Here is an 18,614-nt window from a genome sequence, read left to right on the forward strand (position 1 = left end):
ATACAGTGCACTCACTGCTTTATTTAGGGGGGAAAACAGATAGACAGGAAGATTCCACCTTAATGAAGATTTTTGAGCTCCTCATTCCAAATGGGAGCTGTCTAAGAGTAAAGGCCGGATGCAGGTTGGACCATTATCAAACCAACTGGAGCTTCAGATTTACAGCGTCCGGAGTTCCATCATAAATACAGAGAAAAGTGCTCAGCAAATCAGGCAATATTTGAGGAGAGGGAAGCACATTAACATTTCAGGTCAATGGCCCAGCTTTCCAGGTGACTCCGATTACGTCATTATTAATGCATCAAGTAAAGTTATCTTTACAGGCTGGTTATGTTCTACTTTAGAATATTCTGACTTGCAGAACAATGTTTGATGTATGATGGAGAAACTACAAAGATAAATGCCCCTCCGATCGCCTGCTGTTTTGCATGCCAGGATGGAATTCTCAGTTGAAAATTCCCATATTGTATCTGTTTAATGATGTTACAGTCTGTCACAAAACAGATTTGCCAAATAGTCGAAGGAACTTTATAAACGATGATATATGACACCTTTTACAGGAACGCCATCTCGGAGAACAGAACCCGCACCTCGTCCAAAACCAAGAGGTAAGAGGGGCATGTTGTGTGACATGTACTTTGTCAAGCGGTAGGTACGTAGGACAGAATTAGATAGGAATTCCAAAACATCAAGTGAAGTTCTGGTTTTCATTTAAAATAAAACATTGAAGGCAAACTGACCCATTGAATGATGTGTTGATTGAACATCGGTTACATCGGTTTAAGTAGGTTCTAGTGCTCAGTCGCTACAGCTTTGTGGTTGCTGTTGATGGCAACTCCTTTCCCAACATGTCCAGCTTTAACAAACATCTTGCATCAACATTGCACCATTCAAGCCTCACTTTTTAAGGGTTAAAATTAGGAGCCATTCAGAGCCTTTGGTGCAACGAATGCTTCATCCATTGTAGCTTTCATCTATAGGCTCCAGAATCCCTGAACGAAATGTAGAGGTTACTGGAATACTCGGTGAACCTGGCAGAAGGCTGTGGAGAAAAGAACAGAGTCAATGTTCAGGTTAATGACATCACTGTCCAATATTATGTTGGTCAGGGTACATTATCAAACCAATATTCCAAAACATGAGAAGAATATCTTTGTAGAATAGATCTTTATAGAATAGACCTTTGTTCTGCTTTGCAATATTCTAAACTAAAGGACAATCTTTGAAATATGTTTGAATCTTTGAAGTATGTTCCCATAATGGATAATAAGCAAAGAATGGTCAATACACCATGCACATATTGTTATTGTACCTGCTCACCATTGTTGAGGCAGATATAATTACAATATTTAAAAGACATTTCGACGGGACACAGATAGGAAGGTATTAGGGATATGGGCCAAACACAGGCAATGGAGATCATCTTAGGTGGAGCATCTTAGTTGGCATGGATGAGTTGGGCCAAAGTTGACTCTATGACTATGACACCTTGGATCAGAAGCTATATTTCAATTCCGTACACATAGAGTTTGGAGATGGAAAATAAACATATTTGGCTTATCCTATGTTGACAGTCTGTCATAGAACTAATTTGGAAAATAGTTAAAGAACTATATAACAGATAACAATTAAAACATTTCACAGGAACACACCCACGGAGAACAGAAACTTCCCCTTCCACCGGACGGAGAGGTAAGAGAAATCTGTGATATTCATTGTAGGTTTCCCTCTTCAGTGCATAAGCTGTACAGTAGTGACTGTAAAAGGGAATTAGACAGGACATTATAAGACAATAAGTTGATCTTTAAGATTTTCATTCTATGAGAGGGTTAAGCATTTAAGAAACTCGTTCAATATTGATTTGATGTCAACTGAATTTTGAACTCATATAACTAAGTGGTGTAAACACATCTTCAGTATAAATAAACACTGTGCAATTGAAGATTGACATACAGTCAATTCTCGTTAATACAACATAATCCATTACACCTTGCATACTGTATGTTGCACTATTGAATATGTCAGACTGTCGAATTTTACAATCTCAGAGGTAACTGACATCATGTCGACTGACGTGACAAGTGGGGAAACATTGTTACATCAGAATCTCCTTCATACATATTTGTCTTGAAAAATCTCATGCAGCCACCAATGCTCTAACACGTGCTTCTATTGTTTTCCCTGAAACCAACTCTTACCTCCCAGTGCTTCCTGTATTTATTCGGTACCTCGGTTATATCAAATTCCCGGTGATTCTCCAAGCACCGTCACTTTGTGCATTTTGTTGCCTGTTTCCCTTACCTATTTCTCCATTATTGGTTTGCGTTGAGTTACTCGTTACAGCCTGTGGGGCTCAAAAACAGAGGCCCAATGTGATCTGTTCAGTGGACACCGCGTTGCTCTCCTGCAGAGGGCGATATTGAGCAGAACTGCTTACACAGCCAGACACCCAGATATAATTATGCATGCATTATGACCACCCAGACATGCATTATATCCACCCAGATATAATGCATGGCCACTGCAAATCTGATCACTGCAGATGATGTCCTTGTCTGATAAACAGAGTGAAATGTGGAATTCAATGTCTTCACTTACTTAATGCGGCTATCTTTGTATCAGCCAGTGGTACCTGGAGTAATAGTGCTTCCTCACATTTCAAACCTACTGCTGAATAATCCTTTTTGAAATTTCTGACTAGATGTATTCACGAGAGAGTTAGATATAGCTCTTAGGGCTAACGGAATCAGGGACATGGGGAGAAAACAGGAAGGGGGTACTGATTTTGGATGATCAGCCATGATCATATTGAATGGCATTGCTGTCTCGAGTGGCCGAATGGCCTACGCCTGCACCTAATTTCTATGTTTCTATGTTTCTATGGTTGACATGGGTGGCACAGTCACACAGCTGGTAGAGCTGCTGTATCACTGTGCCAGAGCCAGAGCTGTCTGAGCGGAATTTGCATGATCTCCCCGTGACCGCGTGAGTCTCCTTTGGGTGCTCCGGTTTCCTCCCACATCCGAAGAATATGTAGGTTTATAGGTTAATTAGCCTCTGCAAATTACTCCTGGTGTGTAGGCAGTGGAAAAGTAGGATAACACAGAATTAGTGTGAACGGTTGATTAATGGTCAGTGTGAACCCAGTGGGCCAATTGGTCTGTTTCCATGCTGTATCTCTAAACTAAACTAAACATTTTAACACTCCTCTATCTATCTGTCTGTGGAATTCTCTGTTTTTTCAAAAATCATGAAACAGAAAAACAGGAAGTGGTCAAGATCTTACTTTTAGTGATATAGATTTGGCACATTATTGAGGGCCATAGAAAAAAATAAAGAAATGTCTCACACACACACACACATACTGACACACAAACACACACACACTGACACACATACACTTGTAAATTTAGAACGGAGACGAGGAAACACCTTTTCTCACAGAGAGTAGTGAGTGTGGAATTCTCTGCCTCAGAGGGCAGTGGAGGCTGGTTCTCTGGATGCTTTCAAGAGAGAGCTAGATAGGGCTCTTAAAAATAGCGGAGTCAGGGGATATGGGGAGAAGGCAGAAAGGAACGGAGTATTGGTTGGGGATGATCAGCCATGATCACATTGAATGGCGGTGCTGGCTCGAAGGGCCAAATGGCCTACTCCTGCATCTATTGTCTATTGTCTATTGTCTCTCTGTGTCCATTTCTCTCTTTCTCTCTGTCTGTCCATCTCTCTCTCTCTCTCTCTCTCTCTCTCTCTCTCTCTCTCTCTCTCTCTCGCTCTCTCTCTACCTTTCCCTATCTCCCAGGTATCAGTACTCTCTGGCAGCCAGGCACTGTTTGTGCTGCTAGTTGTGGGTTTATCCTGGCCTGAGATTAGAGTGGCACGAGGGAGGAGGCGCTGTCACAATATACATGTAATCAAAGGGTTGTCTTCATAACTGAACATCGCAGGATATTTTCCCTTGGAATAATTTGAATTGACAGATAATCGTTGAAGTTAAACAAAAACAAACTGTAAATGAAAGTCTGAAATTAAAATACAAAATGCTGCAAGCTCGCTTCAAATCAGGCAGCATCTGGGAGGGAGAAACAGAGTTGACGTTTTAGGTCTGGGACCCCTACTGCTTTGATCATATATCCTTGACCTGAAATATTAATTCTGTTTCTCTTTCCACATACTGTTTGCTGCTTCACCTGATGGTTTATGCTTTTTCAGGATTTTCAATTTTCAGCCTCAGCATTTTCAATCTTTGATGCAAGTTCACATGATGATGAAAGAGCCAAGAATAATCAGCCCCCATTGATAGATGTTCAGCTTCATTCATCATGGGACAGAACTCCAGAGTTTTTAAATCACGTTTTGTGCCTGTAGAAAAATGCTAAAAATTCAGCTGGTTACATGTTTAAGATCCATTCGCAAGACAAAATAATGGAAGATGATTGAAATTTCTTCCAGGACAACAGCCACAGAAAGTCGAAAACATCCCTCGTCCCGCAGAAAGAGGTAAGAGAGACTTAGAGAGGTATTTAGAAGTCCAATGAAAATGATAGAAGGAGTACATTTCCTGCTACATTTCCAGCCTGTCCCATTGTGGCAGCCAATGGGACCCACCGTGACCCCAGCATCCATCTCACAATCCACACAGAAGGAGCCATACAGCAAGAAAACAGGCCGCTCCATCCAACTTGCCCATGCCAGCCAAGATGACCCATCTACATTAGTTGTAGCTGCCTCATATCCCTCTGAACCTTTCCTATCCGTGTCTGTCCAAATATCTTTAAAATGTTATTATAGTACCTGCCTCCCAAGTACCTCCTCTGGCAGATCATTCCATTTAACTACTACCCTCTATGTGAAAAAATTGCTCCTCAGGTTCCCATTAAATATTTCCCCTCCAACCTTAAACCTACATCCTCTGTCTTGATTTTCCTACTCTGGGTAAAAGATTCTGTGCATCTACCCTATCTATTCCCCTGATGATCTTATACAATTCTAAAAGACCATCCCACAGTTTCCTGCACTCCAAGGAACAAATTCCTAGCCTGTCCAACCTATCCCTTGAGGCCCCTCAAGTCATGGCAATGCCATCGTAAATCTTTTCTGCACTCTTTCCAGCTTAACAACATACTTCCTACAGCAGGGTATGTACATCAAAACTGAACACAATACTTCAAATGCAGAAATTAGACATCCCCACACCCAAGGGACTGGCTGAGAGGAAGAGGTTGTTGGGAACACAATAGAACACTTGTGCCCTGAAAACTTCCAGAGAAATCACTGTGACAATGGGTAATGTTGTTGATGATTTCCAAGGACCAGTACTGGTTGTTTACACATCTTCCCATTCTCAGATTTTGCTCTTGGATCTTTCATATCCATTCAGGACAGAAGGCCTGGAGAGAGTGGATGTGGAGAAGATGATCCCTCTTGTGGATCAGAGCCTCAGAATAAAAGGACGTTCCATTAGGAAGGAGATGAGGAGGAATTTCTGTAGTCAAGAGGGTGGTGAATCTGTAGAATTCACTGCCACAGAAGGCTGTGGAGGCCATCAATGGATATTTTTAAGGCAGAGATAGATAGATTCTTGATTAGTATGCGTGTCGAGGGTTATGGGGAGGAGGCAGGAGAATGGGGTTGAGAGGGGAAGATAGATCAGCCATGATTGAATGGTGGAGTAGACAATGGGCCAAATTACCTAATACTGCTCCTATCACTTATGAGCATTGCAGGACCTTGAAGCTTCTGAAATTTTCTGTTGCTTTTCATTTGAGAATGCAAAACGCCATGTATTCATTAATTGGTTTTGAATGCATATATTAATACTGATAAATAGAGAAAATAAATAGTGGTCGATTCATTTTATTTCACCCCTTGGCTGCAGTAAGCAGTTCGAAGGGACACAATCAAACATTCCTTACAGTATGTGTAAGAAGGAACTGCAGATGCTGGTTTAAACCGGAGACAGAAAAAGCTGGAGGAACTCAGTGGGACAGGCAGCATCTCTGGAGAGAAGGAATAGTTGACATTTTGGGTCGACACCCTTCTTCAGACATATGGTGGTCCTGAGTTCAGGAAGATTCAGGAATCTAGTAATCAAGAAGGGTTTCAAGTTGGAGAAGATTGATGGATTCCAGGATCAATGGGAGAGGGGGCCTGCAAGGACTGTTATGTTCTGCCAGGTAAAATTATAGGTTAAATTAACAAAACACAATCATGGAAAATGATTGAATTTTTACAGGAAAACAGCCGAGCAGAAAAGAAACTCCTGAAGCCAACAACCAGATAGGTAAGAGAGACTGCAATATTTACTTTTAATGTATGTAGGTTCGAAGAATGAGGGATTTGATTAAAATAATCAACCCCAATATTCTCAGCAGCTCAGGCAACATCTGTGGAGCGAGAAAGGGAGCTAACATTTCAGGATATTTTTCAGACGATTTTGCTACATATTACCATACTTCCTCATGACATTGAAAGAGACCATCAAGTCTATGCCACTTCACCTGCAATCAGATGCCAACCCATGCAACTTTGGGATGTGGGAGGAAACTGGAGCACCCAGAGGAAACTGAAGCGGTCATGGGGAGAGCATGCAAACTCCATACAGACAGCACCAGAGGTCAGGGCTGAACCTGGATCCTCGGACTGAATTGTACTGAGCTGCCCATTTGTACTTTATTAGCTCAATAATATATATATATATATATTGTATGTCAGTGATGAGTGTGAATTGGAGAAAGTTTACATCGTTCTCACTTTCCATTAGACATAAATGGGGAGAGCTGCTCTTCAACTACTATAGTATTATAATGCCCCTGTCCCACTTAGGAAACCTGAACGGAAACCTCTGGAGACTTTGCGCCCCACCCAAGGTTTCCGTGCGGTTCCCGGAGGTTGCAGGTGGTTGCCGGAGGTTGCAGGTAGTGGAAACAGGTAGGGAGACTGACAAAAAACCTCCGGGAACCGCACGGAAACCTTCGGTGGGGCGCAAAGTCTCCAGAGGTTTCCGTTCAGGTTTCCTAAGTGGGACAGGGGCATTATACTTATCTTCCAGTATTGTATGAGGTTAGAAGTCCAACTTGATATAGTAGGCTGATATTGCCCTTGTGAAAATCTTGTGTTACTGTGAGCAGTTGCACAGCCAGTTCACTAATGTTGTACACATGCTTTCTGATGTAATCCCCAGGGAATCTTTCATGAGATTGCCCTGAGTTAAGCTTACAAAATGTGCATGAAGGAACTGCAGATGCTGGTTTGCACAAAGATAGACACAAAATGTTGGAGTAACCCAGCGGGTCAGGCAGCATCTTTGGAGGAAAGGAATAGGTAACGTTTCGAGTCAAGACCCTTCTTCAGACTGAGAGTCAGGGGAGATGGAAACTAGAGATATGAAAATGTACAAAGAACAAATTAATGAAAGATATGAAAAGAACAAATCAAAGCCAGCCAGATAGATGATCAAAGAAAGGTGGAGCCCACAATGGTCCATTGTTGGCAGTGGAAAAGGTGATAACGAGTGGATACAAACAGTGAAACTAAGCAGAACAATGAAACTAGTAGCATGGCTAAGGTGGGGAAGGGTTGGAGATAGAGGGAATGAAAGGTTTACTTGAAGTTAGAGAAATCAAAATTCATACCGCTGGGCATAGGGTGCCCAAGCGAAATATGAGGTGCTGTTCCTCCAATCTGCGTTTGGCCTCAATCTGACAGTGGATGAGGCCCAGGGCAGAAAGGTCAGTATGGGAATGGCAAGGGGAATTAAAGTGCTTGGCAACTGGGAGATTGCATTGAGGACTGAGCGAAGGTGTTCAGCAAAGCAATCGCCTAGCATGCGCTTGGTCTCGCCGATATATAGGAGTCCACACCTAGAACAGCCGATACAGTAGATGTTTCGAGGTGGTCCATGAACATCTGCCTCACCTGAAAAAACTGTTGGGGTCCCTGGACGGAGTCGAGGGAGAAGGTATAGGGACATGTGTTGCAGGAGTTGTTGCAGTAACCCTTGCATTCTCTCTCTCTCCGTCCCTTGCCTTGCCTTTGCCCTCTTTACCACATTATCCACCTGTGCAGCCACCTTCAGCAATCCCTTCAGGTCTCGTGGGTCATCTCTGGAAGTGAAACACTCACCATGTTTCTCTGATGGTCAGAGCATCGGAATGGAATGGCCTAGCAAAGCTAAAGAATTATAACACAATTTATGAATGTGAAGGCAGACTCGGGCATCCTTACAGGAGATGAATGAGTTGTTTGAAGTTAAAACATGTCGTACAATTGATAGAGAGTGGAGCGTTGCAATGGTAGCAAACATTCCATCCTTAGAGCCCGTAACGATTAATCATTGAGATCAGTCCACGAATCACCTAATCAATCACAATCATACTTTATTAGCCAAGTATGTTTTGCAACATACGAGGAATTTGATTTGCCATACAGTCATACTAATAAAAAACAACAGAACACACAAAATACATTTTAACATAAACGTCCACCACAGTGACACCTCCACATTCCTCACTGTGATGGAAGGCGAAAAAAAGTTCAATCTCTTCCCTTCATTGTATGCAATGCCATGTAACTCTCACACAGTTAGGCACAGGTAACAATGTTAGCAGGGCCTCACATCATTATGCCATTGAGAGATCAGCCTTGAACATATAAAGGACATCTCTTTTTACCTGTGGCTTCTTCTGCCCACCAGCACCCAGGACCTTGCCTCTCAAGTGCAGGCACTGAGATCAGAATGATGGCAGTAAGTATTAGGAGGCGATGTCTTATTTAAATGATCCAGCAGTTATTTAGGTCAAGGATCCTACTGTTAAGGTCATTAGGTCATAATGTCAGAATTAGGCTATTCGGCCCATCAATACTCTGCCATTCATTAATGGCTGATCTATCTCTCCCTCCTAACCCCATTCTCCTGCCTTCTCCCCATACCCTCTGACACCTGTACTAATCAAGAATCTATCTATCTCTGCCTTAAAAATATCCACTGACGGCCTCCACAGCCTTCTGTGGCAAAGAATTCCACAGATTCACCACCCTCTGGCTAAAGATATGTCTCCTCATCTCCTTCCTAAAAGAACGTCCTTTAATTCTGAGGCTCAGACCACTAGCCCAAGACTCTCCCACTAGTGGAAACATCCTCTCCACATCCAAGAGATCAACATTTGGCCCTCATGTCTCAACATGACATCTCACCCAGCAGAGGACAGAGTGTGTTGTTTTGTTACGTCACGTCTCTCGGGCTGGCAGCTCACCTATGCGACAGATCGCAGGATAGCATTATTTGGCACAAAAGTGTAACTGGTTCAGCAGCAGATTGAATGGCTTATGGGTGGAGCGTTTCGGCATGAGGGGATTGAGTCTGTCTGAGAGTCACTTTATATGCAGAACTGATGGATCATGTGAATAAGGATTATAGGGAGAGGGAAGCAATGGGGAAAAATTAATTATTTTAAAATGTTTTATGTTTTATTCAATTGTATTTTATTTTCATAATTTTAAATTGTTTTATTTTCAATGATTCTGAATGTCAGGCACATTGACCATTGACAGATTTGACAGCTGACAAAATTGGTTCACAGGGCTTTATGCAGTGCCTAAGCCCCCAGGTGAATTTGCTGGGTGGGACTCTGGTTCTCTTTGTCATCCAATATGTTGGAGCTACCAATGAATGGTCTGTGACTGTCTGGACCGGTGAGATTTGAAGTTTCGAGATACAGCGTGGAGAAAAAACCCTTCAGCCCATCAAGTTCCCACCGACCATCGATCACCTGTACACTAGTTCTATGTTAGCCCATGTTTGCGTCCTATACATGAGGGGCAATCTACAGAAGCCAATTAACCTGCTAACCTGCATGTATTTGAAATATTGAATGAAAATTGAGCTCATGGAGAAAACCTACAGTGAGAACGTACAAACTCCACACGGACAGCACCTATAGTCAGGATCAACCTAAATCTCTGGCGCAGTGAGGCAGCACCCCTACCACTGAGCCACTGTGCCACCCCCAAGATTCCAGCATCTGCAGTTTCAGCAGTTTTGCTATTTTATTGAGCTAAAGTAACTTCTAAGTAATGGGGAAAGTGGGTAGTGAATATAGTTGAGGTGCGTTCAGAGTAAGATCAAAATAATTCAGCAGGTCAAGCAGCATCTCTGGAGGACATGGATAGGTGATATTTGTGCTTTTAACCCTTGTAACACCATCCGGCCTACTTTTAACCGCACTAAGGCCTGCACTACTAGGGAGAAAACTGACAAAGATGCGGGTGAATGCTCTATTGGTGCCCTGGGTCACCAACTAGCTGACTGGTCAACCATAGTATGTCAGGCTGCAGAGCTGTATCTCGGACATGGTAGTGAACACCACAGGGGCCTCACAGGGGACAGTCCTCTCTCCCTGTTCATCATCTACACCTTGGACCAGATATCCTGCCACCTGCAGAAGTTTTCAGATGACTCTGCAATTGTGAGGTGCACCAGTGAGGGGAGGGAAGGTGAACACAGAGGTGTAATCAACGACTTTGTTGAGTGGTGTGGGCTGAGCTCAACACCGAGTTTATGAGTGGTGGAACATCCCTCTCCTCTGTCTCCATCAATGGTGTGGATGTGCAAGAGTGCAAGTACCTCGGAGTCTACCTGGACAGTAATCTGGACTGGTCCAGGAACACTGAGGCACTATATAAGAAGGGCAGAGCCGATTGTACTTTCTGAGTAGGCTCTGCTCCTTCAACATCTGCAGTAAGATGCTGCTGATGTTCTACCAATTGGTGGTGGCCAGTGCCATCTTCTTCACTGCCGTGTGTCGGGGCAGCAGAGCGAAGGCCGTGGACCCCAACAGCTCATCAGGAAGGCTGGCTCCGACCTGGGGGTTGAGTTGAATTTACTAGAGATGGTCTTGGAGGGGAGGATGCTCCTCACACTGCGGAGCATCTTGGACAATGCAGCTCACCCCCTCCATGACACAATAGTCAACCCGAGGAGCACCTTCAGCAACCGACTGGTTCCACCAAGATGCAGGACAGAACGCCACAGGAGATCCTTTTTTTTTCCTTTTACCCTGTCCAACTCCTCCCCTGTCTGTTGTGGGGTAGAATGACTCCCCTCCCACGCACCCCCCTCCCCCCATCCCCCTCAGCAGTCTTTGCACATCCCCAATCCTGGACTTTCCACTAATCACTTTAATTTCATGTTTCATGTCTCTTATTGTGTTTTATGACTGTTGGCAGACCAATTTCCCTCCTGGGATAAATAAAGTTCTATCATATCGTATCACATTGTGATGTTTTGGATCAGAGCCTTTCTTCAGATTGTAGTAGGGGGGGGGGGGGGGAGAAACCTGTAAGAGAGGTCATAGAGTCATGGAGTTATACAGCATAGAAACAGGCCCCTCGGCCCAACTTGCCCATGTTGCCTTCGCTGACATGGGGGCAGTATAAAAACTTGGCAGGTAGATACAGGTAAGGGGCGTATAGATAAGCAGATGGGTGTACAAAGGCCACAAATGGAAATAAGACAAAATGCTGAGAGATAAGAGAAGAGGCATGAAATGTGAAGTTAGAGAAAGGAATATAGGTGGAAGGGGACAGGGGAAAGGGAAGGTGAGGCACAGGAAATAAAGGAAAGAAAAGTGGGAGGGAGTTTGGGAGGGGGAGTTTGTTGGTTATTGAAACAAAGAACTGCAGATGCTGGTTTATACCAAAGATAGACACAAAATGATGGAGTAACTCAGCTGGTCAGGCAGCATCTCAGGAGAAAATGGATAGGTGACGTTTTGGGTCGGGGCCCTTGTTCCGTGGTTAATTATCTAACATTGGAGAATTTCATGTTCGTACCATGTAGGAAAGAACTGCAGATGCTGGCTTAAATCTAAGGTAGACACAAAATGCTGGAGTACCTCAGCGGGACAGGCAGCATCTCTGGAGAGAAGGAGTGGGTGACGTTTCGGGTCGAGACCCTTCTTCAAACTCATTCTTCAGAATGTTCGTACCATTGTGTTGTAAGTTAACCAAGCAGAAGATGAGTTACTGTTTCTCCAGTTTGTGTGTGGCCTCACTCTGGCAATGGAGGAGGCCCTGGGCAGAAAGATCAGTATGCGAATCAGAAAAGGAGTTAAAATGGTCAGCAACTGGGAGATCCATCAGACCTTGGCAGACTAGGCATAAGTGTTTGCTGAAACAGTCTATGCTCGGTCTCATCGATCTATAGGAGGCCACTTTGGGAGCACAGAATGCAATGTCCTGCATTTGGGGTGGCACAGTGGCACGGCAGCAGATTTGCTGCCTTGCAGCACCAGAGACCGGGTTTGATCCTGATCCTGGGTGCTTTGTGTAAGGAGTTTGTATGTTCTCCCTGTAATGGCGTGGGTTTTCCCCAGGTTCTCTGGTCAGGGGAGATCAGCAGCAGCTGCAGTCAGGTCTGTGGTGTTGGTTTTGACTCTCAGGCACATTGGGGAAGGGAAAAGTCAGAGAGAGCCACAGTGATCGGTTTCTAGGTTAATTGGCTTGGGTAAATTGTCCCTAGTGTGTAGGATAGAACTAATGCATGGTCAGCATGGACTCTGTCGAAGGGCTTGTCTCCACGCTGTGTTTCTAAACTAAACTACATTAAACTACTCCAACTCTCCAATTTTTAAATAATTCTCCCCTAACACATCTGGTTTCCATGTGACCACCCCCTCTCCCTTCTCCTTCCATTTTTCTCATTGATTCACTGATTCTGCTCCTTGTGCTGTCCCAAGCTTAATACATGGGCTGGGAAATGTCTTCTCTTGGATTCACTGAGCAATGTCTGAAACAAACATTGAACTTTGTTTTCTCAGCACCATCACCTCAGATGAGAAAGATATCCCAGTCGTCATTGAACAAGTTTTATAATGCAGGTATGAATGGGGACTAAACAGCAATATCGACTCTCACTAAATGATCAGAGGCCATTCAGCCCAATGCATCAATTGCAACCACGTTGCCAAGGTCTCCAATTGTTGCACTCAGCTCCCACACTCTGTTCAGATGTTTATCCAATACATGAATCTCTATCAATTACCCCTCTACCCAACTGTCAGGCAGAGCAGTCCCCTCTTAGTAGGAAGGAACTACAGATGCTAGCTTACACTGAAGAGAAACTCCCTCTCCTCTTTTACCCCATGTCTGTTTCGCCTATAGCACCTGTACCTTGGAATATTCAGCTGCCAGCCCTGTCCCTCCCTAAGCCAGGTTTCCATAATGCCCATAATATCCCAATCGCATGTACCTATCCATACCCTGAGTTCACCCACCTTTCATGTCAGTTGTCTCACATTGAAATTGATGTCATTTACTCCAACACTCCATCCTTAATCCCTGCTGTGCTCCTGCCTATCCTGTCTACTGAACTTGCTGTCATCGCATTCCTTACTGAATTTCCAGCCTCTCACCTGCATTGGAAACTGTCCTCCTACAAAATTTGGTTTAAGCCTTCCTGAGTAGCACTTGCAAACCTGCCCGCCAAGATATCAATTCTCCTCCAGTTCAGGTGTAACTTTTCCCAATTGTACACGTCACCACTGCCCCAGAAGAAATCTCAATGGTCCAAAACATTTAATCCCTGCCCCCTGCACCAACGTTTCAGCCACAAGTTCACCTTTTCCTTCCCTCACTAGCACGTGGCACTGGAAATAATAAAAGATCACTACCCTTCAGGTCCTGCTTTTTAACCTTTTGCCAAACACCCCATAATCACTCATAAGGACCTCAGACCTTCTTCTATCTATATCATTTGTGTCAATGCGCGCACAACTTCGAGTTGCTCATCCTCCCCCTTGAGAATGCTCTACAGCTGCTCTGAATCATCCTTGATCCTGGCATCGTGGAGGCAACACACCATCCTGGAGTTTCGTTTGGTGCCACGGAACCTCCTGTCTGTCCCGCTAACCAATGGGTCTCCGATCACTGTGGCTTTTCCCTTCTCCAATGTGCTTGAGAGTCAGAACCAACACCACAAACCAGACTGCAGCTGCTGCTGATCTCCCCTGACCAGTCATCCCCCCCCAACAATATCCACAGGGGCATGCCTATGATACGGATATGGTTGACAGGCCCTTGGGGTTGAGGATGCTTCTACTCACGTGGGTCCTATGGTGACTGATGAGGCCAATGTGGGACTCACAGATTCTGCCGCTGCTGGAGAGTGGTGGGCAGGTTGTTACATGGGTGGCTGGCTGTGAGACGGATGAATGTGGTAATATTTGTGGAAACTGTCAGTGGAGTCCTGGAGTCATGCAGCACCGATAAAGGCTAATGCCATCTCATCCCCTCTCTTGGTTCAGGGGAACCTCATGCTGGACAATAACCGTTCACTTGCTACTCAGAGAAACTGGTCGCGGAAGAACCCAGACTTCCACAGATGTCCTTTCCTCTGCGCTTTTCATGGGAAGGCAGGCCCTTTACCCAAAGTTAATAACATCTGAAACAAACATGTTTCTCACAGTAACTTGGCAGCTGGGCTTTCAGAATCAGCTTCACTATTTGTAAATGTGGTAAGTGTAGCTGAGCACGATGGTTAGCGTGTATTTGGTGGGCTGAAGGACCTGTTTCTATGTTGTATGACAATGATTCTGTGACATTATAGGCTTGGGAAGGGACAGGTTTCAGATCAACTGGCTCATCAGCTCCTCAGCAAGCCCCACCCACACAATCCCAGCCACTGCCTTACACACATTTCTAAATGTTGCCCCCTTGACTCCCTCTCCCCTTCATCGTTTAAAGCTCGTGAGATGGTGCGAGGATCCTAACTCTCACCCTAACAGTGACCCCCGATCACTGACCCCTACTGCCATGATGTCTTTCATCACTGGGTGGAACATGGAATCCACCTCCTCCACAACACGTTGAGAGGGAGCCAGCTCAGAGGTCACATTGTACTTTCCCAGAGTGTACAGAGTAACTATTTTATAATGCAGAGCTGCCACTTTAGCACCCAATCTTTCTCCCCAGGCTCTGCCACACCATCTAAAGCAACCCTTCACCTAGTGTTTATTGAATTCTCATTTGACTCCCACAACCTCACTGTACCTGATTTCCGCTTCTGTTTCCTGGGATATGTAACCAGCCAGTTCAGTGCTCTCTAAAGCCCATCCAGCAAGGGCTGGCTATCTCTGTCACAGCCACTTCATTGTCTCAGGCAACACTTGGCTCTTGTCAAGTTGCACTCGGAGAGGCGGGAATTGGTCTGCACCCGGCGTGTGAAATTAGCTCAGCAAAACACATCCATCCCCCTGTTACCTAGATTAATTTTCTATCAAAATCAGTGAAGACAGTTGGCATGATGTAGTAGATGCAACAGGTAGAGCTGCTGCCTCGTGGCTCCAGGGACCTGGGTTTGATCCAGATCTCCGTGTGGAGTTTGCACACTCTCCCTGTGACCGTGTGGGCTTCCTTTGGTCTGGTTTCCTGCCACTGCCCAAAGACGTGTGGATCAGTCAGTTAATTGGCTGGTGTAAAATGCAGCAGCTGCCAGGTTATCAGCCAGGTTCTTCCACACCACCTGGGACCACACATCACCTTTTATCTATTGAGTGCTCCCACTGCCAGTTGTGGCCTCACTAGACCCGATTTGTGCTTCTGTTTCCCTGATATATGTCCACTGGATAGGCGATCAGTGGCCGCCCAGTGTGGAGGTGGGTGGTAGAATCTGGGAAGAGTTGGTGGGAATGTGGGGAGAATAAAAGTGGGATCAGTGTCGATTTAGTTTTCATAGGTTTTCAACGGCCAGCATGGACTGCAGAACCTGATTCTGTGCTGTGAGTTATTACTATGACTTTAATGTGTCAACTAGTCAGGCAGCATCTGTGGAGAGAGAAACAGAGTTCAGGTTCCAGGTCAATGCCCATTTATTAGGACAGGACTGGCAAATTGAGAAAATACATCTTCTAAGTTGCTGAAGAGGACAGAGGTGGAGGGATCGTGTTTGAGAGGGAGAGAGACATCCATTCTCCACGCTTAAAGCAAACTTCTCCAAGTCAGATCAGCTCATCAACCTGACCTCGTGACTCTCTCCACAGACACTGCCTGACTTGCCGAGTGTTTTTGCCAGTCTTTGTTTTCATTTCATATTTACAGCAGTATTTTGTTATTCAGTTGACACAGTGAGAAATGGTCGACACTTCATCATGAGTTCATTTCACCTTCATCGATCTATTTAAAATGATACAATCATAATGTGTCCCAGTATTGTCTCACACTGTTTCCAACTTGCCTCTGATGGAATCTCTTGCAGGAAAACATTCTAAGAAGAAACCACAAGCATCAGCATTTGACGAATCCGATCAGAAAGGTTTGTCCTGCTCAGCATTTAACTTCCAAGTTTTCCACATCTGACCGGGGCATTTGGCAAAGTGTTCATTATTCCATGTACTTACCATTTCATGAATTGCAGAATGTGGTCCAGGGTCAGCATGAAGATAATTTAAACAATTGCGGGTAACTCAGTGGGTCAGGCAGCATCTCCGGCGAACATGAACTGGCGACGTTTTGAGTTTGAACCTTTCTTCAGACTAATTGCAAGGGATGGGGGGGCAAGAAAAAAAGCTGAAAGCGAGGAAGAACAGGACAGAGCATGGCCGTAATAGGTGAACACAGATGAGGGTAGATTGTTGGACAAAAATCAGAGAGAAAAAGATAGATGCGAGCCCAAAAGGCAGAAGAATTGAAAATTGTAAAGCTTGAGGATAGAAAAGTTGCAAATTGTGAAGGGGAGAAATTAATTTGCAGGCTGAGCCGGTGGTAAGGAAGGCAATGCTAGCATCCATTTCAAGAGGACTCGAATTTGAAAGCAAGGATGTAACGCTGAGGCTTTATAAGTAGACACTGGTCAGACCACATTTGGAATATTGTGAGCAGTTTTGGGCACCACATCTGAGGAAGGGTGTGCTGACATTGTAGAGAGTCCAGAGATGGTTTAGGAAAATGATCCCAGGGATGATTGGATTAACATATGAGGAGCCTGTAATGGCTCTGGGCACTAGTGTTTAGAAGGATGAAGAGGGGATTTCATTGAGATCTAATGAATAATGAAAGGCCTAGATAGAATGAATGTGAAAGGGGAGTTTCCAGTAGTGGGGGTGTAGGGCCCAGCCTCAGAATAAAATGACATAGCCTTAGAATGTAGATGAGGAGTAAGGGTGTCAAAGGTTATGGGGGAAAGCAGGAGAATGGGGTTCAGATGGAAAAATAGAGCAGCCTCGATAGTAAGGCACAGTAGACTCGATGGGCCAAATAGCCTAATTCTGCTCCTATTTCTTATGGCCACATGGTCGAATTACCCCAATGTCTGTTGCCAGAGACAACTAGTGGATTTGTGAAGGGCAGATCATGCCTGACAATCCTTGTTACATTTTCAATATTGTTAATTAATGTAGTAGAATGGGTTAATGTTTAATATTTCTGATGTTATTTTGTGGGCTTCCTGACAACTTTTGAGAAAATCTTTCAGAAGAAATTGGAAGCTGAAGTTGAAGCTCACAGAACTGAGGGTGGATTATTGACCTGGCACGGAAACTGGTTGAGCAGCAGGAGGAATCATGAATTGGGTATTGGCAGGATGTTACTGATGAGGTCCCGCTTGGATCCTTATTCGAGTTCCAATTAATTACCATACTGATAAATGTGAAAGATGGGATAGAAACTACCTATCCAATTCTGCTGTTGGCACTGGGAGAGCCGGCACTGGTGAGTGGTGCAGATGGAACCACTAAATTGCAAGATAATGTTGAGAGAATAAGTGCAGCTAGTAGAGCTGATCCTCACAGAAACCTGGATTTGATTCCCACTCCTGGAGCTGGTTGTGTAGAGTTGGCACATTTTCCCTGTGAAACCATTTGGATTTTGCAAGGTGTCCTTGTTTGCTCCAATATATCAATGGTCAATGGTGAACAGTGCTTTATTGTCAGTGAAATGTTTGTTTTCCATACAGTTCAGTAAAGTATTGCCATATGCATGCACAATCTGCAATTAGCAAAGTATGCAGACTTAGTCCACTGAGGCCACATGCAAGAAGTGCCAAGATTTGGTGCCATTTTCAAAATTTAGGTCTAGGTCTTATGAGCGGCGCCCAATCCAGGCAGCCACAGGCTGCTGCTGGGCCTCCAACCTTCACCTTCCTGGATTGTCCAGTGAACCGACATCCCTCTCCTCACTCGTCCACCTTTGTGTCCTGGAGGCGCCTCCTGCATCCAACCTTGAGGACACGGAAGGCCAGACCCCGGTTCCCGCTCCCACTAGCCTTGCTCCTCATGTCTGCCATTGCCGGCTCCCTTCTCTCCAGTCTCTGGTCGTCGGGGATGAGCAGGGGCCGGCTCGGCAGCTTCCCCCTAAAGGCCGCGGCCCGTCAGGTCTTCGTGGGTTTGTGCAACTATTTAATAAACTCTACCTTCAGGCGTTGAACACAGAGTTGTAGAGCAGCCATCTTGCTCAAAGACAATAGGGTTGGTAGATTAATTGTAAGTTGCCCCTAATGTGAGGATCCCCCCAGAATTGTTGACAGAAATATGGGGAGAATACATTACAGGGAAATTTGGTGGGGAACGAAATTGGCCTGTGAGCCAACCGATTCAATGAAACAAAATTACCTCCTTCGTATCATA

The 18,614-nt window shown here is 44.7% G+C and overlaps 1 protein-coding gene across 2 annotated transcripts in view; it reads left to right on the forward strand.

Moving 5' to 3' along the window:
- The first annotated feature begins 366 nt into the window (after positions 1 to 366).
- Positions 367 to 18,614, forward strand: part of ky (kyphoscoliosis peptidase) — a 68,576-nt gene continuing 50,328 nt past the window's right edge. For both annotated transcript variants that reach the window (XM_033031667.1, XM_033031668.1), the window contains exons 1-5: positions 367 to 608; positions 1,645 to 1,692; positions 4,450 to 4,497; positions 6,233 to 6,280; positions 16,250 to 16,306. In XM_033031667.1, the coding sequence (XP_032887558.1) occupies positions 545 to 608; positions 1,645 to 1,692; positions 4,450 to 4,497; positions 6,233 to 6,280; positions 16,250 to 16,306 (265 nt within the window). In that variant the 5' untranslated portion in view covers positions 367 to 544. The remainder of the gene's footprint in view (positions 609 to 1,644; positions 1,693 to 4,449; positions 4,498 to 6,232; positions 6,281 to 16,249; positions 16,307 to 18,614) is intronic.

This window comes from Amblyraja radiata, chromosome 13, assembly GCF_010909765.2.
Source record: "Amblyraja radiata isolate CabotCenter1 chromosome 13, sAmbRad1.1.pri, whole genome shotgun sequence".
NCBI lineage: Eukaryota > Metazoa > Chordata > Chondrichthyes > Rajiformes > Rajidae > Amblyraja > Amblyraja radiata.